The following is a 25361-nucleotide window of genomic DNA, read 5'->3' as shown; positions in this document are numbered from 1 at the left end:
ATTTAGTGTCTCTACTGTGACATGTCTCCATCCTTTAATGTTCAAAAATGTCTTTATTTTTCTTATACCGCCCCGACTGCAGCACCTCTTTTCAACCTTTGTAGACCATTTACATGCACATCAAACCTATATGACAAACTGCAGGGAAGGGAAAAAACAAAAAGCATAAAAGGGCCTCTTTAAAAGGATCAATTTGATCAAAATAGTGATATTGTGTTTGCTGTGGATTCCGTTTTTTGTCAATGCAAGCCATGTAAATATATTTTCGTATTCCAGTTAACAAGATAATTCTGACCTGACTGGAATAAAGTTAACACAATTAAAATAACTCTTCAAGAACAAGAATAGCAGCCCAGCCAGTGATTCATCAGCTTTTTATGAATGACTGGATGGGAGTTTTGCTCTGGTTGTTGTTTGTCACTCATTTCCTGTCTAGCGTCATAGCTTCCTGTTTGACAAGTGGGCATGTGCTTCTGTGTCACTGCGGTGCGATAGAGCACTGTTAGCTGTCCGGATGTGGTTGGTTCACACACACACACACTAACCTTGAAAACACACACACTTCCACGCCCACTCAATCACTGCATTAAGGCTTCCTCTCTGATACAGTATGCATGGAGACAGTTTGCTCTTTAGTAGGGCTGCACAATACATCTAAATGTTATCAAATGTGCTATATGGAAATCGCAGTAAGCCATATATTAGGTCATATATGTGAACATTTCTGAAAGACGGTTTGTTTGTTCTGCAGAAATGTCCCAGCCTGCAAACAATATTCTACAAACGTAAATACAAAAAATACTTGTTTTGTACATTTTTAATAATGTTTACACTGTTAATTTGAATATGGTTAGTCTGTCAAACATCACAAATCATTTCCCACATGCAATATCGGCCGAAAATAATCGTCTTTGGTCATTTTTTCCAAATCCTCCACCCCTCGATGTGTGAAAAATAATTGTTCTCTTCAGATTTGGTTTCGGCACACTTCCTCATCACTGCTCCAAACAGAATGCATCACTGTTTCCTGTAGGAAACGTCAAAAAGATTAAGATGACCCGACTGATAACATCAGATGACACTGATCCCTGTGGAGGAAGTGGAGGCATGCAGCCTGGAATAGTGGGATAATAGTCTGAAGCAAAAATAAAATACCTTTTTTTAAATCAAAGCGTACGGACGGCGTGGTTTTCTTAAAGAAGGAAATGTAAAATAAAAAGGAGAAGCAGAAAAATGTGTCTGGGCAAAATGAGGAAAATCATTTAGCAGAATATATTTACTTCATTAGCAATATTGTGACAAAATTATCAGGTTGATGCTTTCACAACATATTTGAACTGTTAGTGTTAGTGTTTACTTCCTGTCCGTCTGTCGTCTGTTGATTTCTCTGACGTCCAGCGCTCTGTCTTTTAACCACTTTCCTTCTCTTGCGCTGTTTTTATTTTTCTTCACTGGGGACAGTCCAGCCATCATGAATCCAAAGTTTCCTGCTCTCTACAAATATATATATATATATACAAATTAATATTTCGTTTTCTGACGGATGAAAATTAATGTTGTTCCCAGCTGACGCTAAATTGACCGGACTTCTTTCTGTGGATTGATACGATTGTTCTCCTTAGCATTGGTCGGTTGGCGGAAATTAACAACCTCTGACGTGTCCGAATTGACCAATCAGAATCAAGAATTCAACTAAGCCGTCTAATAACTTGATATAAAGCACTCAGGTTCAGTGGATGCGACATAATGCAAACACATTGCAGTAGCTGTACACACACACACACACACACACACACACACACACACACACACACACACACACACACGTGTAGTCATTAACACAGCCGCAGTGTGTCAGAGGTAAAATGACCGTTAAGCTCACCTTAATATGTGTTTACTGTCTGCAGTCCCCTCCCAAATACAGTAAGTGCTAGTTCTGCTCCACTGGTGACTCACACACACACACACACACACACACACACACACACTCCAGCGGACCACTTATCCACACACCACCCAGACAAACGCATACTGTAACATACTATACATACATAACAGCTTTTCTGCTAACCTGCACACACACACACACACACACACACACACACACACACACACACACACACACACTAATGTTCCCCCAGATTTTTACTAAATGAAGTGTATTAAGCACTACTCATTCCTTTTTGCCGCTCAATCAGGTTCGGCTGTTCTCTAAAAGTGACCTGAGGTCGTCTATGAGCTGCGTGATCACTGATCATAGTGTAAGGATAATAAATTATAGGTTTCAATGAACGGCCAATGTTGCCATCACGTAAAGTTTCTGCCCTCGCCTTGCCATCGTACATATTGAGTATATACTCTCCGGGTACAGTACGGGCCCTCTTCTTAATACTTCACTACAGCGTGTTCTTTCTGTTGTGGTGCGTGGCTGAGAGTGAAACAGGATATGTGGCTGCGGGCGGCAAAAATTCAATTAGTCAGTTTATCATGTAAAATATCTCAAACCTAAAAAAGCTAAAACTAAGCAAAAGCACCCAAGAAAAATTCCCGGAGAACGTAAAATACATAAACCATGTCCAAACAGAGAATGACAAATGATGACATGTTTTTGTTGCATGTTTTCTTTTCTTAATGACCGGACCCTGAATAAGTCAATCTGAATATCTTAACATTGATAGATAAAAGTGTTTCTTGATTGGTTCTTAGACATTTTGAAAGTTTACACTAAACAAAATGTTAGTTTTTAAGCAACAACACGAGTTGGACACGGTTGAGAGAGCATGTTTTTTCCCCCCTTGCATATACATTATCCCTCACACACATTCATGAACACACACTTTGCTTTCCTGGAGGTGGAAACGCTGAGTCAGACACTCTAAATATTGCCGTGTGTGTCGTCCAAACTCATTTACAGGAGTACAGAGATTGTAGTGAGGAGGTGAAGAGGTCTTAGATCGTCTTTGTGAAGTCTATTTTTAGCTACTTGTGGAATAAAATGTGTCACAGGACCCTTAATCATCGTGAGGCATGACCTTTCTCACACACACACACACACACACACACACACACACACACACACACACACACACACACACACACACACACACACACACACACACACACACACACACACACACACACACACACACACACACACACACACACACAAGAAAGAGATGTAAGCCCTACTTTTCTCAATCAGTCACACACACAGATGCTTGGACACACACGTCATTGTGGAGCGACTCACAGGCGCTTACTGTCACACAGAGGCAGCTTTGGAGAGAGTGCTGAGTAACCCCAGTGTTTAAATCACTACAAATGCATCTGTGCTCATGAAAGCCTTCAGAACATGTCACTGTCGCTGGTTCAGAGGAAATCTTTTTACAAATTCTGCTCATGTTCAGGTTCATATCAGTGTGTAGTGTCTCTACTTTAAAGAGTCCTCTCCTGCTGATGTTCAGGTGTATATCATTATGTAGTGTCTCTACTTTAAAGAGTCCTCTCCTGCTGATGTTCAGGTGTATATCAGCATGTAGTGTCTCTACTTTAAAGAGTCCTCTCCTGCTGATGTTCAGGTGTATATCAGTATGTAGTGTCTCCACTTTAAACAGTCCTCTCCTGCTGATGTTCAGGTGTATATCAGTATGTAGTGTCTCTACTTTAAAGAGTCCTCTCCTGCTGATGTTCAGGTGTATATCAGTATGTAGTGTCTCTACTTTAAAGAGTCCTCCCCTGCTGATGTTCAGGTGTATATCAGTATGTAGTGTCTCTACTTTAAAGAGTCCTCTCCTGCTGATGTTCAGGTGTATATCAGTATGTAGTGTCTCTACTTTAAAGAGTCCTCTCCTGCTGATGTTCAGGTGTATATCAGTATGTAGTGTCTCTACTTTAAAGAGTCCTCTCCTGCTGATGTTCAGGTGTATATCAGTATGTAGTGTCTCTACTTTAAAGAGTCCTCTCCTGCTGATGCTCAGGTGTATATCATTATGTAGTGTCTCTACTTTAAAGAGTCCTCTCCTGCTGATGTTCAGGTGTATATCAGTATGTCGTGTCTCTACTTTAAAGAGTCCTCCCCTGCTGATGTTCAGATGTATATCAGTATGTAGTGTCTCTACTTTAAAGAGTCCTCTCCTGCTGATGTTCAGGTGTATATCAGTATGTAGTGTCTCTACTTTAAACAGTCCTCTCCTGCTGATGTTCAGGTGTATATCATTATGTAGTGTCTCTACTTTAAAGAGTCCTCTCCTGCTGATGTTCAGGTGTATATCAGCATGTAGTGTCTCTATTTTAAAGAGTTCTCTCCTGCTGATGCTCAGGTGTATATCAGTATGTAGTGTCTCCACTTTAAACAGTCCTCTCCTGCTGATGTTCAGGTGTATATCATTATGTAGTGTCTCTACTTTAAAGAGTCCTCTCCTGCTGATGTTCAGGTGTATATCAGCATGTAGTGTCTCTACTTTAAAGAGTCCTCTCCTGCTGATGTTCAGGTGTATATCAGTATGTAGTGTCTCTACTTTAAAGAGTCCTCTCCTGCTGATGTTCAGGTGTATATCAGTATGTAGTGTCTCTACTTTAAAGAGTCCTCTCCTGCTGATGTTCAGGTGTATATCAGTATGTAGTGTCTCTACTTTAAAGAGTCCTCCCCTGCTGATGTTCAGGTGTATATCAGTATGTAGTGTCTCTACTTTAAAGAGTCCTCTCCTGCTGATGTTCAGGTGTATATCAGTATGTAGTGTCTCTACTTTAAAGAGTCCTCTCCTGCTGATGTTCAGGTGTATATCAGTATGTAGTGTCTCTACTTTAAAGAGTCCCCTCCTGCTGATGTTCTGGTGTATATCAGTATGTAGTGTCTCTACTTTAAAGAGTCCTCTCCTGCTGATGTTCAGGTGTATATCAGTATGTAGAGTCTCTACTTTAAAGAGTCCCCTCCTGCTGATGTTCAGGTGTATATCAGTATGTAGTGTCTCTACTTTAAAGAGTCCTCTCCTGCTGATGTTCAGGTGTATATCAGTATGTAGTGTCTCTACTTTAAAGAGTCCTCTCCTGCTGATGTTCAGGTGTATATCAGTTTGTAGTGTCTCTACTTTAAAGAGTCCTCTCCTGCTGATGTTCAGGTGTATATCAGTATGTAGTGTCTCTGCTGGGACATGTCTCCATGCTTTAATGTTCAAAAAGCGTTCTCATACTGCCTGTGCTGCAGCACCTCTTTTCACCCTCTGTCTGAAACCAGAGCCCAGTCTGCTCTGATATGTTAGATAGATAGATACTTTATTATATACACAAAACAAAAAAGGCAATGCACATAAGAGAAATTAAGACACAAGAAATAAACAGTCCAAAATATTGCAGAAATAAAATAGCATTACAAATGAAAAAAAGTTAAAACATATATATATATATATATGTGGAAAATATACAAGTGGAAATAGAAATTTCCAGTAACAAATGTAATGCAGGATATTATTGTGCAAGAATGGATTATTCAAAGTTAAATAGAATATGAATGTAAAATGTACAGTGGGAGTTTAAGTCCAGTAATCAAGCTGGACCGCTCTGTTGTGAATGGTCAACTGCTTTAGAGATGTCCCGCCCCTTAGCATGAACAATGTGTTGGAGCGCTAGCCAATAGGAGCGTGAGTGTTACATACAGGGTTCTTACGGTCATTCAAAACCTGGAAAAGTCATGGAAATTCAAAATGCTAATTCCAGGCGCTGGAAAAGCTACGGAAAACAATATTATTCCCAAAGTCATGGAAATGTAACTAAAGTTGCATCAAATATAATTTATATTTTATTTAAGAGTGTGTGTGGGAGAGAAACTCCCATTGGAAGGAACACAGGGATTTTAGCCTTTGCAGACCATTTACATGCACTAAAATCACTAAAACACAATACAGGAAAGAGACGACTCCAACAAGCATTAAAGGTTCTCTTTAAACTGACCACCAACTCTCCTTTTGATTTACCGTCACAACTATACGCTGCGTTTCCGGAGATATTTAATCAGACATGAATATTTAATGGTGTCAGCCGAGGACAGGTCTATTTCCAGGCAGCTCAGTGTTGTTTCAAACATTTTGTTATTGAGCCAAAGATGATTTGTTTAGCGCACTGTTGAGTTTAGGCTCATTTCCATTTACACAAGAGCCACAAAACCAGCACATTATGTGTGATCACGAAATGGAAAAGTATAATGTAAAAGATAATGTTTCCATAATGGTGTCAGACATCAGTAAACTAAAGGAAATAGAACGACATTTGAAATAAATAAAGGAAATAACTAAGCTTTAGGAATAGTCCTTGGCCTCTTGACAAGATAATAATATTTGTATATACTAAATTAAATAAAAAAATATAATGGTAACAAAGATGTGAAAAAAATGGTTAAGGAAAGCCTTAAAAATATTTGAAGAAATTGTTTAAAGTTCATTAAAATGAGATAAAAAATGTGTTTTCAAATCTTACTCAGAATAGTAACGGAGCAGTTTAAAAAAAAAAAGGAAAGACAAATCTACAAAATAAATGAAGGAAACAAATTGGTAGCAATAAAAAAATGTGTATACACTTAAAAAATAGAGTGAAAGTTATCCTAAGAACACACCCAGAGCGGTTTGGAGTTTGACTTTGGGAAGGCAACAACAATGAATTGCTTTCATACCGAAAATGTAGACCCTAAGTTACAACCAAGGCATTGGTTAACAGATTCTGTAACCGTTGCATACATTACAAATCTGCTTCGGTTGCCACAGAAGAAAGACAAAGCACATGTAAGAGGGCTCGAATGTCTGCCCTTCAAACCCCGAGCGTCCTCAGAGTGTGCCTTCGAGCCGCGACACTTTGTTAACTTCTGCTATCGGCTGTCACATGAAACTCTCTCTCTCTCTCTGTGTGTGTGTGTGTGTGTGTGTGTGTGTGTGTGTGTGTGTGTGTGTGTGTGTGTGTGTGTGTGTGTGTGTGTGTGTGTGTGTGTGTGTGTGTGTGTGTGTGTGTGTGTGTGTGTGTGTGTGTGTGTGTGTGTGTGTGTGTGTGTGTGTGTGTGTGTGTGTGTGTGTGTGTGTGTGTGTGTGTGTGTGTGTGTGTGTGTGTGTGTGTGTGTGTGTGTGTGTGTGTGTGTGTGTGTGTGTGTGTGTGTGTGTGTGTGTGTGTGTGTGTAAAATGAAACAAGTGTTCATATGAGTCGTCGTCGCTGCATCTAACAGACACGCATGGTGTCGTGTTACCTTTCATGTGTGTAACCACGCACCTCTGTGACGCTACGACTCGCCATTGTCTGTCTTTTATCTGTTCTTCTGACTGCTTTATTGTGCTGTTGCCGCCTATCAGTGTGTGTGTGTGTCTCAAGCATCATATGGTTGTCTGTGGGGCTGCACCGTGGAGAAAAATGAATAATCGTGATTATGTTTGACTGATTTTGCAATTCATTTGATTCAATATATTGGAGGGATTGATCATTTCAAACCACCGTTCTTAATATCATTGAAAAATAGATATATTTTGTATCAAAACAAATAGGTTTATGTGTGTCGTTAACAATGTGTAGGCTTGGATATTTCTGCAGATCCACAATACTTCATTAAAAAAGCAGTTTTATTACATCTCCCTGCAATGTGAATATCGCATTAGTCCATATCACGATTTCAATTAATTGTGCAGCCCTCATTTCCTGTTAAACTGCCTAAGACTGTCACCCCTTGTTGCATACGTCACAAAAAAGTCCCTAGAATCAGTGGTGAAAAGTAACTAAGTATATTTAGTAGGGCTGTCAAACGATTACAAATTTTAATCAGATTAATCACAGCTTAAAATGAATTAATCAGATTAATCACCATTCAAACTATGTCCAAAATATGCCAGTTCTTTATGTATATTGTTGTGGGAATGGAAAGATAAATGAAAGAAGGCGGATATATCCATTTAACATACAGTATGTATGTTTATTATAACATTGTTCTGTGTGTCAAAATGAAAGACAGCTCACACACCTATCAATCATCAAACAGTGGGGTCTTAATTCAACACGTAATGTTGTACCGATGTATATAGAGATGTACTACAGCAAAAGTATTCTCCGTCGGGACTTCCTGCAACAACACCACGCCGTTATCTTGATTCTGATTGGCCAGAAGACATTATCAAAGATGTTCTAATGAGAAGACGATCACCACGTGAAAAAAGTTTTCAAAACCGTTTCTAGTCTTCGGTATTTCCAGACAAGTGGCTACTGAAATCAATCTTACTAACTGCTGTCTGTGCAATTCTCGGCGTGAGTTGGCAGACTTTATTTTGCTTATTTTAACATCATTTTTCATGGTGGGGCGAAGCCATTTCTTGGTATGGCTGTAGCCTACCCCAGCCATACCCTGGCGCTGCCACTGGTGGGATGTATGGGGCGGGCCGTTCTGCACATGCGTTAAATGCGTTAAATATTTTAACGCAATGAATTCAAAAAATTATTACCGCCGTTAACGCGATAATTTTGACAGCATTAATATTTAGTCAAGTAATCTGGGTAAAAAAATAATTTGTGTTGCTATTTTTGAATATGTCCACGTTGTGCGTCTTCATATTTTTACTCTTTGTTTTTACCATTCACAGTTCTTTATTTTTGCATTGTAGTAAATGATATGGTTACAGGGCAAACACAACAACAAGATATACAATCAAAATAAAAAATCAGGACAGGAGCAAAAGAGAATAATAAAAAACGTTTGAAAAAAACCGATTGGATCTAGTTAACAGATAACCGATACATCTGTAATGCTATAACAAATAATGTAACACTGTTATATAACTACTTTTTGCTTAAGTGAAAGATATGAGGACTTCTTCCACTAATAGATGTTATATTTGTTTCTCATATTTGCTTGTGAAGCGTCTTTGAGCACTGGGAAGAGAGCTATGTACATGTTATGTATTATTATTTAAACGGCACACACACACACGAACGCTATCTCGTGTCCAGTTGCATTCTTGATGATGTCCTGTGTCTGAGATCCTGGCTCCTAATGCAGATATTGCCGTCCTGCAGCGTCTCATCTGCTGGAAGCCGAGCACTTACCGTAGAGGGGAAAGCCCATTAGAGGCAATCAGGGTTGTCATTTTTAATGTGCGGATCGAGGGCGAAATGGAGATGGACCTGCGGCCGAGTGGAAGAGTTAATGCTCCTCGGTCACTTGAGGACCAAGGTAATGAGAAATAGGAAGGTGGAAGTGGTGTGAGGGCACAGCTGTGGTCCAGCCCAAATGGAAACCAGGCTGTGGGCAGCTGGGAGCCACTTACTGCAGTTAACATGCGTGTGTTTATGACTCCACATGTGTGCGTTTGTTATCCGTCATTAGATTGCAGGTTTACTCAGCATGGGGATTTTAAAGAGGCCCTTTTTCTGCAAGTTTTCAGGTTCATTTTCTTTGTATTTTGCGTCTTCTGTGACGTGTTTCCATGGTTTCAAAGGTCACGCAAAATCCACTTCTTCATGTCTCTTCTACATCAACATGTGTCCCCTCTTCTTCATGTCTCTTCTACATCAACATGTGTCCCCTCTTCTTCATGTCTCTTCTACATCACCATGTGTCCCCTCTTCTTCATGTCTCTTCTACATCAACATGTGTCCCCTCTTCTCCATGTCTCTTCTACATCAACATGTGTCCCCTCTTCTTCATGTCTCCTCTACATCAACATGTGTCCCCTCTTCTTCATGTCTCTTCTACATCAACATGTGTCCCCTCTTCTTCATGTCTCTTCTACATCACCATGTGTCCCCTCTTCTTCATGTCTCTTCTACATCAACATGTGTCCCCTCTTCTTCATGTCTCTTCTACATCACCATGTGTCCCCTCTTCTTCATGTCTCTTCTACATCACCATGTGTCCCCTCTTCTTCATGTCTCTTCTACATCAACACGTGTCCCCTCTTCTTCATGTCTCTTCTACATCAACATGTGTCCCCTCTGTGGAAAGAGACTCTGAAAGTTTCAGGAACAAAGATTCTCTCTCTTTTTGATCCATTTCTATAAAAACCTGTCTGAAAATGAGCTGATCAGATTTTGGCCACTTTATGATGTCATAACAATGTTTTGGCTTGAGTAACCATTAGCCAATCACCAACCAAGGTAACCCCCCCCCCCCCCCCTTATCACCTGGATCTCCTCCTAGAGCACCATTGTGTTCTTTGTAACCAAATCTCTCTCAGAGGGGCGTGGGGAGGGGCTCCTTATTTTCATCTAAAGTAACAGACAGAGAATCAGCACTTTGGAAACAGGGCTGAAACAGAGGGGATTATGGGTAATGCTGCAATGATCTGTTTGGTGTTTCAGCCAATCAGAGACAGGCTCTGTATATATCTGATACCTGTGATATATTGATGAAACACAGTATAATAGGAGACCTTTAATGTCCAAAAGGGTGTTTGTGTGAGGGAGAGAAACTGCCTCTGGAGGGAACACAGAGATTTGACCCTTTACATGCACACAAACCTCTGTAGAGAAGAACAGTGTAACGCTAACCCCCTCCTCGTAAATAGTGATAATTACCACTGCATTATTTGGTGCACAAGTATTTTCTCTACGCATGCATTATCCATCTTTAAGTGTGAGTATTTCCTCTGTGTGTGGTCAGGGTTTACGATGCACTGGCCTGCACTTTTACGTGTGTGTGTGTGTGTGTGTGTGTGTGTGTGTGTGTGTGTGTGTGTGTGTGTGTGTGTGTGTGTGTGTGTGTGTGTGTGTGTGTGTGTGTGTGTGTGTGTGTGTGTGTGTGTGTGTGTGTGTGTGTGTGTGTGTGTGTGTGTGTGTGTGTGTGTGTGTGTGTGTGTGTGTGTGTGTGTGTGTGTGTGTGTGTGTGTGTGTGTGTGTGTGTGTGTGTGTGTGTGTGTGTGTCGGGAGCAGCTTGTGTGATGATGGGCAGGCTGACCTTTTGTTCCGTTTGCTTAGTGGGCATTCCTCTGAGCACTGGCTCTAACCCAAGTTACCCCCCCCCCCCCATCTCCTACTGCAGGGATAACAATCACTGAATCACTCCCCCCCCCCCCCCCCTGTCAACTGGTTGTTAAATAGAAGCAAAAGGAATAAGACGACGCAAGTGGGTAAAAAAAACAACAATCAGCAGTTGATCTTATGATAGGATTTTGATTGACAGCCTTCAGAAGCTGAAAACATAACTCCATTAACCTTTTTGAGCTCTGTCATGTTTTACTTTGTATTAACTAGTCTCTGACGTAGTTTACTTTAAGATCTGATCTGACTTGTACTATATGTAAAAAGGGTTAGGCTACCTTCTTATAGGGTACGCACAATATGAGGATGATGTGTGAACACATTGTAGAATCGTATATCTTATTCTTCATGCACTGTAGGAGGAGGATTTGGGAGGCTAATTGCTAAAGTATGCTATAGCTATTGTGCCTGTGACACTAAAGCCTTTGAATCTTTGAATATTATGATCACAAACTTTTAGGTTTTCAAATACAAAGAATTTGCCTTGGTGTATAAATAACGGTGTGTACATGAACACATTAAGAGGAATAGAAATGTAAAATAAGAGCCAATATTATAATATATAATTGTATGTATTATTTCATGCATTTAATCTAACAGACTGGTTTGACGTTGCTTTTGTCGGGACCCCGTTAAAGACAACATGGTGCACCTCAAGGGGCTTATCCTAACAAACAGGGGTGCACATAACTTTCTTAGTGAGTTACTCAAATGAGTACCAGGAGACAATGTTTGCTACTCAGGGCTGCCCGCGCAAGGTTATGTGTGGGATGTAGTATTGAACGTCGACGGGAGCAGTGGGGGATGGTGGAACTCGCGCCGGAAGTTGTGGCATAATTCCGTTGTACACACCGACGTTAACCGCAGCCCCGTGTGCGCGCACGGCGACCGGCTCTGTCGTCCAGTGGAAATGCTTCCCAAGTCCGCCGGTACGCAGATGCGCTTTGTGAGACAAGTGACGGTACGCATTTCAGATGTTTGCCACGCATGTGTACCTGTTACGTGCGCCCCTGCTAAGAAATACATTTGATTAAAAATATCATTTACATTCAGGCATTTGGCCGACACCTTATTCCAAAGCGACTTACAATGACCAACTACAGGGACATTCTCCCTGGAGTAACCGAGGGCTAAGTGCCTTACTCAAGGGCACACTAGTAGTGGTGTTCCAGGCAGGATTTGAACTCGCAACCTTCCGATCATCAGCCCACCTCACTATCCATTAGACTACAACAAAAAAAAAATTTTCTTTTTTATGAGATCCATTTGTGGCGGACGATATTTAATTGCGGCGGCCCGCCACAAATAAATCAATGTATGGGAAACACTGAGATATGAAAGTGTTCTTAGCCTTTCTACTGCTCTCCATTCAGCTTTATGTAAATGTGAATGAAGGCACCAATTATAAAGAATCATGAAGGGACATCTTGTCGTGCTATTTTCTTTAAACCAACTGAAAAACTCTCTGAATATAGACGCACTCTCTTCTGTCATTTTTGCAGTAAATTGCTCTGATCTGTGACCCGCTGCTCTCGGGCTCAGCACCCTGAGCTGGAGACTTTCCAGGAAAGTGTTATCAGCCACGGGAATGTACAGGACGCGGGTTTGCCTTTAGGTTGCCTCTGTTCATTGTATGTTAAAGAGGAAAATAACATGTGAATGCTTCCTATTAGCTCGGAATTTCTTTCAACCCGAGCTACTGTATCATAGTTTTTTCTGCAATTCAGATTCCAAGTGCTTACTTTCAGTTTTCCCAGAACTACATTTCAATCATCAGAAAGACCTTCTGATAACAAATGCATCTGTATATATATAACTATGAAAGCATCTATCAAGGAATCTTTTGAATACAATACACACAAACATGTATCCCAGTCTCAAATTGTGAAAAACCCTAGCCAAAATATTAGAGAGGTAAGCTCGTTTTTAAAAGAAGACTTTAATAATTTGTAATATTCCCCTTCTATTGACCTTTTCTTTGGTATTATTTGTTAATTTTTAATTTTTAGATTTTGTCATTTTTTTTTTACATCCATTATGTTTGTCTTATTTCTTATTATTATTTGTATTCATACATTTTTAACCAACTTATTTATTATTATTTGTATTTATTTATTTAATCTAACTTATTGTTTTTTAAGTTTTATTTTTTATTTTAACTAACTTGTTTATTATTATTATTATTTATTTATTTTGTTTGTTTTTGAACTAACTTGTTGATTATTATTTTTTATTTTTTATTTTAACTAACTTATTTATTATTATTATTATTATTTTATTTATTTTTTTGAACTAACTTGTTGATTATTATTTTTTATTTTTTATTTTAACTAACTTGTTTATTATTATTATTATTTTTATTTTTTTGAACTAACTTGTTGATTATTATTTTATTTTTTTAATTTTAACTAACTTATTTATTATAATTTTTTATAATTGTAGTTTATCTAACTTATTTTTATTTATTTTATTTTAACTAACTTGTTTATTATTTGTATTTATTGATATGATTTATTATTTGTATTTATTGATATGATTTATTATTTGTATTTATTTAGTATTCTATACACTTGTTAATGTGAGCTCTCTCTCTGCTCTGTCCTCAAGGTCCTTATGGTTGAGGTGGCGTTTGCTGCCCCTTGCCATGCCTCCTGCAATGACAGACCTCCTGGACATATGGGCGGCCCACTCGCCGCTGGCCGGCCACGCGTTGGACCACATCTCTGTGGACTTCCTGCTGCCCACCGGCATCTACATCCAGCTGGACGTCCCACGAGAGGCCACCATCCAGCACATCAAACTGGTGACTAAAATGGGCTTTCTACACGTGTTTGTACTTAGGCAAGGCCTTTTTTTTATCGCCACTAATTCAATATTATTACAGCCAAAGTGCAGGAAAGCAGAGTCAGTTGAAGTAGGAGGGCACATAGCATAGATTGTGAGGACGAAAAAGCCTCTTGTGAGTTATCCAGTGCAACATCAAGACGAGATAATTACAAACTTTATTATAAACAAGCTCCAAAACGTGCAGAAATAATAAAAAACACGTTTTAGAGCTCAAGGTGGGAATCCAATAAAGTCACCCATAGCAACAACACAATACCAGAAAATGGAAACACTAAAGAAATATCATAACCGTACATAATACAATCCACTATAACATCATTTTAAAATAATATTCAAGCCAAAAACCTTGAAAATGTGTTTGTTTTAGTCTAGAGAAACTGTCTATTGTTACCTTGAGTTTGTGTAATCTGTAAAATGCCTTAAATCTGGGTCGTTACAACACAACTGATAATAAATACATTTTAATAAAATCCACTTTAATTTTACTTCAAGGAGATTCAGATTATGCTTGTTGTTTATCAATTTCACGACATGCCTCGTGGCCTATATATGAATGACTAATTAGAAACAACTCAAGTCTACAGCCCACACACACACACACACACACACACACACACACACACAGCTGGTCAGTCAGACATTATCTAATGCCTGTTTTGTCGGAGGCGGCTGGCTTTGTGTGTTTTGTTGGTGATTCTTTTCAGCACATTAATAGCTCATGACGTCACGCATGACTGCAGCTCATTTAGTTTAGCAGAGTTCAGAAATCACACACTTGATGAGTCAAACGTTTTTTGAGGACATTACTCAACCACATACTTCCTTTTTTTTTTTAAACAGGAGAAATCAGCATTATATATTGTTTCCATGCTCTAATGTTCAAAAAGCCCTTTAATGTTCTCATACTGCCTGTGCTGCAGCACCTCTTTTCACCCTCTGTCTGAAACCAGAGCCCAGTCTGCTCTGATTGGTTAGCTGGCCGGCTCTGTTGTGATTGGTCAACCGCTAAGAGATGTCCCGCCCCTTAGCCCATCAGGTACAATGCGCTAGCCAATAGAAGCGTGAGTTAGGGCTGCTCGATTATGGCAAAAATCATAATCTCGATTATTTGGGTCAATAATTGATATCACGATAATAAAAAACGATGATCCATTTACTTTGAAATCATCAATTTATTGGAGAATTTTTTTACAATGTATCGGAGCGATAGCCAATGGAAGAGCGACTGCTACTTAGTGATGTCACTATGTTGTTGAAGTAAACAAAGGAGTCCAATGGAGGCGTTTCAGGCCATTTAGATGCTCAAAATGCTATTAAACAAACTACAGGAATGGAAAACCCCTTGATAGGGCCTTAAACTAAGTTTCTATCTTGTGTTATACACACAACAATGGAAGGTATTTGTTTCCCCCCCGTTACTCGGTGTACAAACTTCTCACAGCTGATGTTTAGCACTTTTTATATTTAATACTCGTAAAAAGACAACATGACCTGCAGTTATTCACTGCACAAACATGTTTTCCCCAGAGAGGAACTATTAAAGAAAGCCTGAGGACGCTGTTCTTAATAACAAAGAAACGATTCACTTGGCCTTCAGATACTTAGAAACAATGTTTTTTCGCTCTTCGTGGAAGTATAGGATGAGGTCTCTGCTGATGTTCAGGCCAGTTTATAAATGTATATGTGTATATATCCATGTATAAATGTGTTGGCATCAGTGCTTCCGCCAGACCAGGGCTGAGAGGGCGTCCACCCCGAGAGCGGGTGGGGGGGGGGGTGCTTGAATTTTGACTTGAGCCGTCCCTTATAGATACTGTCTTTTTACATTAGTGAGCCGGATCATTTGGCTCGGCTCTCTTAAAGCGCCGGCTCCCAAGCGGCTCTTCGTGTTACCACAGTTTACCACGGAGCCTCAGTTTCGCCGCTGCGAGGCTCCGGTGCTCCCCGCGTCCAAATCGCGCACGTTCCAGGCACCGCCGATGTCAGGGAAAAAATCCCACCAGACTCCTTAGCCCCTCCAACAGCGGGATGTCCTTTTTCCTTTTCGTTAGTTCAAGCGATAAAAACTCTCGATCTTCTCTCGAATTATTAATATTTTTGGACGCCCTGATTCAGCTCGGGACGCCCTGAACTCGAGCCGAGGGCGTCCAAAAATATTAATAATTCGAGAGAAGATCGAGAGTCAAATGACGGCAAGACGCCCCCCTGGCGGAAACGCTGGTTGGCATGCACATGTGAGAGATCTTCGGTTCCCGAGGGAGATATGTACAGAGGCAGCGGAAAAAAAGCTCTGACAAATGAAATATCGCTGAAGCAGAGAGAGGGGACTTTAATAACTTAAAGAGCGAGGGTGGGTAAATACGAGGAAGTATGCAGGCCTTTCACTCAGCTTCTTGACAAGACTGTTTATCAATTATCATCAAAAGCCAAGGAGGGCGACTTTATGAATGACTGTTTTTCATTCACGCTAATTAAGACACGTTTTCCCCCGGAAAGGTTTTAGTGTAACTGACAGTTATCATTGATAAACCCAGATTAGTGTTCAGTCCAGAGGGCTTTTAACTTCTAGAAACTGAGAGCAGTGGCTCAGTCAGTAGGGGCTTGGACTGTGAGCCGTAGGGTCGCCGGTTCAAGTCCCCGACCAGACCTAAAATATGGAGTGTGGACTGCTACTTGGAGAGGTCCCAGTTCACCTCCTGCCCTGCCGTGGTGCCCTTGAGCAAGGCACCTGACACTCCCATTGCTCCCCGGGCGCTGTACAATAGCTGCCCACTGCTCCTGGTTCTAGGATGGGTTAAAAGCAGAGGCCACATTTCACTGTGTGTGCTTTGTGCTCTGCATGTGTGACCATTAAAGAGGGTCTCATCCCTCCCGTTCTATTCTACATCACAAGAAGGTTTGTGGGTAATTCACTTCTGTGGTGCGATAACACCGAATCACAAGGTTTCCTGGAGAAGGAGATATTTGTTTGGAGGGCAAATGTGTCCCTTTTTTCCAGAACACTGCAGCTAAACCTCAGACAAACAAGTGAACCTGACTCCAGCCCTGTGATCGCTGGGACAGTGATTCATGTTAGTCACTTCCTGATTGGCTCACACAGCAGCTGTGTCATGGTGCTGTGAGTCAGGTCTGAAACCTACACTTTTGTCAATATATTACATCTTTACGCCGGTTATGTTCTTGTTAGGTATAAGGTATCTGTTTTGGCTAACCTGTATTTCACTACTCATGGGTTGAAGAGGCCCTGTTGTGCTTTCAGTGGGTTTTCCCTTTCCTTAAGTGTGTCATCAATCAATCAACAATACTTTATTAATCCTTGGGGGAAATTAGGTGTCATTTTTATAAACACAAGTTGAAGTAAAATTGTTCAATAAAAAACCTTGTAGCAACACGGATACAGCGGCATACGCACAGAAACTAGGCCTCCATTGGACTCCTTTGTTTACTTCTGTAACATAGTGACATCACAATGTAACACTTGCACTTCTATTGGCTAGCGCTCCTACACATTGTACGGGTTAAGGGGCGGGACATCTCTAAGCGGTTGTCCAATCCCAACAGAGTCGGCCAGCTAACCAATCGGAGCAGACTGGGCTTTACCGTTACAAATGTATAGGATCAACACTAAATATTCTCACAATGAGAATACTGAAAAATAATCATGAGTCATTTTGATTTTCTTACTAATTGGCCTTTCGTCTTGCAGCTCTTATGGAAGCAGGCTCAGTCGTTCCCTCTGTTTCCCTCGTTGGGCGAGATGGAGAGCCACATGTTCGAGTGCGTGAACCAGGCGGCGGTGCACGAGGAGCTGGAGGACGAAACCCGCCGGCTCTGCGACGTCCGGCCCTTCCTGCCGGTCCTCAAGCTGGTGACGCGCAACTGTGGCCGAGCGGAGACACTACTGGACTCCAAGATCGGCGTTCTCATCGGCAAGGGTAAGCAGAGATGGCAAAAGTACACACATCCTTTACTCAAGTAGAAGTACAGATACTCGTGTTTCAAAATACTCTGGTGAAAGTAGAAGTACTGACTAAACTTCTTTACTCAAGTCAAAGTAAAGAGACTTTGAAATGTACTTCAGTAAAAAGTACCCATAACTAGCAGCTGTTTTAAAGAGTACCTGACCTCCCTTTATATCAATAGAACAATAATGTCATTGTTAGCTAATGAATGTTTCCATGCTGAACAACGGCAACATGACAACGTTTTCATTGGTTCCTCTTCTTTAGAGAAGACCAGGAAGTGATGGATACACGGATCGTGTTCAAATCAATAGGCACGCAATGACTCTAAATAATAATGATCACGCCACCAAACACACATTCAGACTAAAGGAACCAGCTTGTTTGGAAAATGAGAGAAGTAGAAAGTACAGGTATTTGTGTTCAACATGTGAGAAGTAGAAAGTACAGGTATTTGAGTTCAACATGTGAGAAGTAGAAAGTACAGGTATTTGTGTTCAACATGTAAGAAGTAGAAAGTACAGGTATTTGTGTTCAACATGTAAGAAGTAGAAAGTACAGGTATTTGAGTTCAACATGTAAGAAGTAGAAAGTACAGGTATTTGAGTTCAACATGTAAGAAGTAGAAAGTACAGGTATTTGGGTTCAACATGTAAGAAGTAGAAAGTCATCAGAAAAATAAGTAGTGGAGTAAAGTACTGATACCAGAAAAAATGTACATACGTTTTTTTTTGCACTACTTCCCACCTCTGCGGGTAAGGAATCATTTCCAAGAAAGAGCAACCTGTTACTAAACGAGGCCTGTCAAAGTTAGCGCAATAATAACAAGTTGCTGGATGTCTTAACCTTAACCTGAGTCAATGTTTAATGATTAGCAGATTATTTATTGGCTAACAACCTGAATCTGTAAAGTTACTAAATATATCAGATAAATGTAGGAGTAGTAAAGGTGCAATATTGGGTTTTCATATGTGGTGGAGAAGAAGTATAAAATAGCATGAAATTATTATATTCAGATAAAGTATAAGTACCTCAAGATTGTACTTGAGTAAATGCACTTGGCTTGGTCTGTGGCTACAGCTTGCAGGCCGATTACCTGATGAATTATTACATTAACTTACATTTTTCTTTGTTTTGGATAGTTGCAATAATAATAAACATACATTTTGTAGAAAGCCGTCCTATTCATAAAAAAAAAAAATATCCCTTTAAGGTGCACTTAGATCAGGTACAAAATCTGCAATTAATTCAATATTTTAATCGAGTGACGGCCCTGATACAAACCAACATTTAGATATTAAAACATCAGACTTTAGGCATATTTTCTATATTAGAATCTCCTTTTCATAATATAGCAATCTCGGGCCGTTTCTCAATCTCGAGGATACTGGCTTGGTAGTCGCGTACTTCCAAGTCACTTCCTTCAGAAACGAAGCAAGTATGCTTCCAAGCCACAACTTCGGAAAACGAAGAAGAATGGAACAGGCTAACAAGTGTGCCACTCTCTCTAACGGTTTCAACATAAACTGTACCGAAAATAAATACCTCACAATGTCTATCTAATTATGAACTTGCTTTACTTTCACGGAACACATTTTTGGTGATAACAAAGTAACATATTTACCAACACTGTTCTGTGCCATTACATACTTACATTTAAATGTGTGCTGTGCTGCGTCGGTTCAGCCATTCTCCGCAAGGGTTTTTTAAATTGGTCCGTGCGCAAAGCATTGTGGGGATTTTAAGGACGCAAAGTCTACCCATGTGAAGCCTCGAAATTTCCCCCAAACCAAGGACGCGGCCTCGGTGGAATTACAAGTATGCTGGAGATTGGAACAGTCCTTCGGCGGCACTCGATGACGTAGCATCCTTGAAATATTGGCTTGGAAGCCAGTTTCCTCGAGATTGCGAAACGGCCACAGACTTTAGATCACACCAGGAAGACAGGAACACCTTTGATATCCATCTTCATCTCTATCTATCACCTCTGTGTTAAACGTTCATGACAAGGCTAAAAATCTCTTCAATCAGCAGACCCGAGGACAGTTTGGCAGAATGGATGTTGCCATATAAAGTGATTGTGTTCAAACCCTCAGTGTGTTAGACATCACATCCAGTTCTCCTTCATCTTCATTATTCTCCGTACAGATGCTCCACATTTCCTCCCCGTGCATCACCTTTAAGACTTTCCCTTTAACTCAAAGTAGCCTTATATCACAGGAGCTCTCACACACATTACCCCCCCCCCCCACCCCCCCCCCCGATTGATTTATCTATTGTCTCTGTTTGACATTCACAATAAAAAAGGCACTTAGCAGTTGGTAAGTGAGGCAGTAAATCTTTCCCCACACACCGACGTAAGCCGTAAGCGCCTCCTCCTGAGTTTCTCTGCTACTCAGCACATTCTCCGGCAACTTAAAAAAAAAGAAAAAAGAAAGGCGGAGGTCCATCTGCAGCTGGCTCCTGTCAGCGGCTCTCTGACTGAGAGGCGAGAGCATGGACTGGACGTGCCTCTGACATGTCTCCTATCCCCTGTCACTTTGTATTATCGCTGCTGGGTCCATCAGTGGGAAGGCCCCGGTGCGCTGAAGTGATTCAACATTTGTAGAAATCCATTTTTCCCCCCGTATGTGTTCGTGTGTAAGAGGAGAACATACTTGACTCTGAAGATCTTAAGTTAGACTGCGTATCATGTATCCCAATCCTTATTATAGCTGCAAGGCAAGTGTATTTATACAGCTCATTTGAACACGAAGCAATTCAAAGCGCTTTAAAAACAGCCAATTAAAAAGCAAAGTAAATACAATTAAAGCCAGCTAAAGACGGGTATAAGAAACGAGATTGAAAGTGCAGTGTAAAGTATGATGAGTTATTTGATTTAATATAAGGCAGCTGCAAAAAGAAAGCTCCTCAGCCTGGATTTAAAACGAGTAAGAGCTGCAGAGAAGATTAGTTTATTGATAGAAAATAACTTTTACATTTTAAATTGAAACATTGTCGTCTTTGTTTGGAAAAATGCTCACAATGTGCTGGCTCCATCTTCTGAAATGTGAAGATGTGTTGCTTTCCTTTATTTTCTGACGTTTGAAAAGCAAAAATAGTATTTGATATATCAAGGAACTTTCTGGGGCTCTTATTCTGAAAAACAATCTTCGCTCTGAGCTTCCTTTTATGCTGCAGTTACTATATGGGGCTTTTTATTTTGAAATACATGCTTCTTCGTGAGCTTTCTGTTCAAATGTTTAACGTTCTGTGGCTTTTATTTTGAAAATCTATCCTCTCGTGAGCTTCCTTACAGGATACCGTAACTGTGGTGCTTTTATTTTGAAAAGCATGCCTCATCCTGAGCACATCATTTGCGATGGTTCTGCATGTTTTGATGTTTTTTGTGCATGTCATGTGTTTGTAGCAAAACTTGTATCTCAGGGAAATTCCATACCAAAGAATAAGAACGCATAATAAGTACTTGCTATGAAGTATGGACACCACTATCTGTATCACGATGTTATGTAGCAACAAACGGACACATCCCCCCCTCTTCTGACCCCAGATATCCAGGATGATGGGACACCTCGGGTCACATCAGACCTCTGCAGAGTCAGATAGTTGAAGAGGGAGGGAAGCGGCTCTGAGGCTAATTGAAAGAGACTCAGATGATATTGATATTCTTCCTCCTGGCTCCACTTTGGTCTGACATGATCGCTTTAAAGGCTTTTGTCCGCGTAAAGTGGTGTTTTCAGAAGGAACCACACACACACACACACACACACACACACACACACACACACACACACACACACACACACACACACACACACACACACACACACACACACACACACACACACACACACACATATAAACAAACACACACCTAACCTCGTGAGGTGACACACGAGTGCACTCACTACAGACGTACAGTCTCACACACACACACACACACACACACACACACACACACACAGTAGATAATGTGGTTCGGTGCTCAGGGTCATATGAATGTTAAATGGCATGAAATGTCAACACGTTGTCTTCACTACCAAAGAGACTCTTTTGATACAAACACACAACCCACCCACAGGGAGCGGAGACAAACAGCTGTTTTAAAATCAAGAGGCTTTAATCCCATGAGAGTCTGCTGAAGTCATTGAAAATCATTGGTGAAAAAGTGTATGAACCCTGTATAAAGAAAGGAAGAAAGAGACCCAATAACATGATACATATATATATATAAAAATGTCCTCTCCACCCGTAGGTCTCCATGAGCTGGACGCCATGAACGACCAGGAGGTGAAGGACTTCCGCAGTAAGATGTTCCGCCTCAGTGAGGAGCGCATGCAGCAGGTTCAGATGATGAGCTGCAACGAGTGGCTGCAGGCCTGCTTCTCCCCCCAGCTGGAGCCCCCTGCTGGGGCGGCGGCCATCACTGAGCCCGTGGACCTCAAGATCATCATCCACCTGGACCAGTCTCAGGTGAGGGGCTGCACATGTTGGACACTAGATAAGATGAGAAGTACTGTATTGATCCCAATTCGGGAAATGTTTGCGTTTGATTAGCATAAAAAGACGAGACATAGTTGATATCACACAGAATACAGTTACCAGTAAAAGACAAAAAATAGCGTGGAGTAGATATAAGATACACACTCCTGCTTCTATTGGCTAGCGCTCCAACACATTGGGCCTTTCTCATTTCTCTAATTCCCCTCCTCGACTCCTGTCCTCGAGACTTAGTCCCGCCCACAGGAGATGCGAGCGGAGGAGCCGAGGAGGGGAACCGAGGAGAGAGGAGGGGAAGCAGCAGGCGGTTAGAGAATTGAGAACTCCTCTCCTCTGAGCGGTCATTTTAAAGAGAAGTCCATTACTGATGACAGGAGGCACAGCAGCCCTCTGTCTGATGGACAGATGTGTTCATGACCACTTATATATTTATTTTTAATTCATTCACAGTGCGGTATAATGAGACAATAACAGGTTACAGATGCGGACACACACACATATATTTATATAAATATATACAATTTTAGAATCAAACACGTATGAGAGCACTCTCATAATAACGTAACTGGATATATCCCCCCCCCCCCCCCCCTCTCTCTGGTCGCTGAAATGAGGAAATGAAATGATGGGCCAAATGTTTTATTTACAAGTATTATAAGTACACACACACACACACACACACACAAACACACACACACGCACCTACACACTGTACCACACACACAACACACAATAAATGAATGCCCATTGTACGTGATAGGCTAAGGGGCGGGACATCCCCAAGCGGTTGACCAATCACAACAGAGCGGGCCAGCTAAGCAATCAGAGCAGACTGGACTCTGGTTTCAGACAGGGGGTAATTGCATTTTGTGACATCCCTACGAAGAATACTGGCTAATTATTTGTCCTTATTTATCTTTGCCATAATTGTCCTAATTGACAGAGATACTCCCAAAACCCCTCCATTGATAAACCTGTACTCTCAACAACAAATCTGTGTACACAATGACCTTGTTTGACTAAAATGATCCATGTGACTCCTCCGTGCTCTGCAGCTCAGCCTCTTTCTTCTGCTCACAGTTGGCAGCTCCAAAATGGTCATGTGACAACACTTAAGTGGGTCAGAAACCATCAGAGAAATGATGCCACACACACATTAGCATGGCAGCTCAGGGGACCCTCACACTGATTAAAACCAACTCTCCTTTCCTTCTTTAAACTCTGCGACCGTCTCCATCCATCTGTCTCCGTCTGTTATAAAAGTATTTAATTATAAAACAGATGGTTGTGTCCCTGCAGACCTGTGTATATCAGCTTTGATCAACATCCCACACACACACACACACACACACACACACACACACACACACACACACACACACACACACACACACACACACACACACACACACACACACACACACACACACACACACACACTGTACACAAAGACAGGCCATCTGTGCCACTGCGCTCAGGTGGACTTTGGCAGGAAGTCTTGTTTGGGAGGTCAGACACAATGAGATAAACTACAGACAGGAAGTGTGCGGGTGTGATTTATTGTTCCAACGCAAATATGACCAAGGTGCAGTGTGAGCATTTATGGCTGCACCAAATGTCATATTATAAGTTTTAATTGAGGGCTTTAAATATATCTTTGAAGGTCTGTCATCAGATTTAAAACCATCATCGTGGAAAAATCCAATAATAAGCCAATTATCCTGAAGATTAATCGTTTAGTGCGGGAAATGTTCTTCCAAGTCTCTCAAAGTCCAACTGATTAACCCGTTTTTGAATATAGAAATAAGATAAGATATACTTAGTATAATGCAGCATGTATAAAAAGACATTGCACATGAATTAGAAGGAAATCAAAGATAATACATGTCGGTAGTAGAAGATAAACGAAATACGCAAATCAGTGAATATGTACATATCAATATTGTGTCGTTGCAGATGGAAAATGTTCAGAACATTTAAACTTTGGGAGTTATTGCACACGTGATGAGTCATAAACAATCCTTTGCAGCCACCACGAGCTCTACAAACAGTGTAATAATGATTAATGATAAACATGATAATCAAAAGCCTGTTTTCTGATTCCAGGCAGAGAGAGGTCTTGTCAGGTCTCACAGACGGAGGTTTAGGTATATACTCTGATTTAAAGGCTGAGGGCTCAACAGTGATGTTTCTAGAGCACATGTGTCAAACTCAAGGCCCGGGGGCCAAATCAGGCCCTTGGTGGATTTAATTTCGGCCCGCAGGATCATTTCTAATTCCTATTAGATCTGGCCCGCCGGTATATTGCACGCACACCTTCACTCCATCCTGAGGGTCTCCTCAGCTCAGAGCCTGAGCCCAAACATTGATGACCTTGCACCCAAGATGAGATACCAAGGGTGCGTCTCAGTCTCGGTATCACCGGAAGTTGATTTGTCTGTGCCATCTTGAGTACCGTCCCAGTGGCTTTTATTTTTGCCGGTGAAATCCTCAGACACTCGCCCCGCCCCCTTACTGTGTATCGCTCACTGATTGGACGATGCAGCGCATGCACTGATCTGGCTGCTGTCAGACGATCAGCTGTGCGGCGTCATCCCAAACGGACGTCGCTTCACGTGACGCTCCGGAGGAAAGGACGTCCCATTGCTCTTAAAACTAATTTCCCTGCTTCTCGTGGTTTCCTTGAGTCTCTCCTTGCTTCCCTGGAGGGAGGGACTAGACGCAGGGAAACGACGCAAGTGAGGGACGCAAGGATTTAATTTAACCGAAGTGAGATGCACCTCAAGTATCTGCTTGAGCTAGCATCACAGAGCAGCACACTGAGTTTAATGGATGTTTCCTTCTGCACTTTTCTCTCACGACAACAGGGCATGTTTGGGTTTCTCTTTGAGGGAAATAGTTTTGTTGAAGCTGTTGTTGGCCTGTGGGAAAATGTAATCATAAGAAATGACTCTGGAGAAGCTGCAGATAGAGCCATAAGAAATGAATGCAACTGATTATTTAATGTTTAATGTTGTTTTTATAGGCAATCATTGAAGCTTTGTTAGTTCCAGGTTTAA

General features: G+C 41.1%; 1 protein-coding gene across 3 annotated transcripts in view; it reads left to right on the top strand.

The window, feature by feature from the left end:
- Nucleotides 1-25361, top strand: part of LOC307035913 (phosphatidylinositol 4,5-bisphosphate 3-kinase catalytic subunit beta isoform-like) — a 59880-nt gene that overhangs the window by 30181 nt on the left and 4338 nt on the right. For all 3 annotated transcript variants that reach the window (XM_079675774.1, XM_079675773.1, XM_079675772.1), the window contains 3 exons: nt 13601-13796; nt 17547-17775; nt 22058-22275. In XM_079675774.1, the coding sequence (XP_079531900.1) occupies nt 13638-13796; nt 17547-17775; nt 22058-22275 (606 nt within the window). In that variant the 5' untranslated portion in view covers nt 13601-13637. The remainder of the gene's footprint in view (nt 1-13600; nt 13797-17546; nt 17776-22057; nt 22276-25361) is intronic.

Source organism: Notothenia rossii (genome assembly GCF_949606895.1).
Source record: "Notothenia rossii genome assembly, chromosome: 4".
Classification (NCBI taxonomy): domain Eukaryota; kingdom Metazoa; phylum Chordata; class Actinopteri; order Perciformes; family Nototheniidae; genus Notothenia; species Notothenia rossii.
This window is presented reverse-complemented; position numbering and strand designations above follow the sequence as displayed.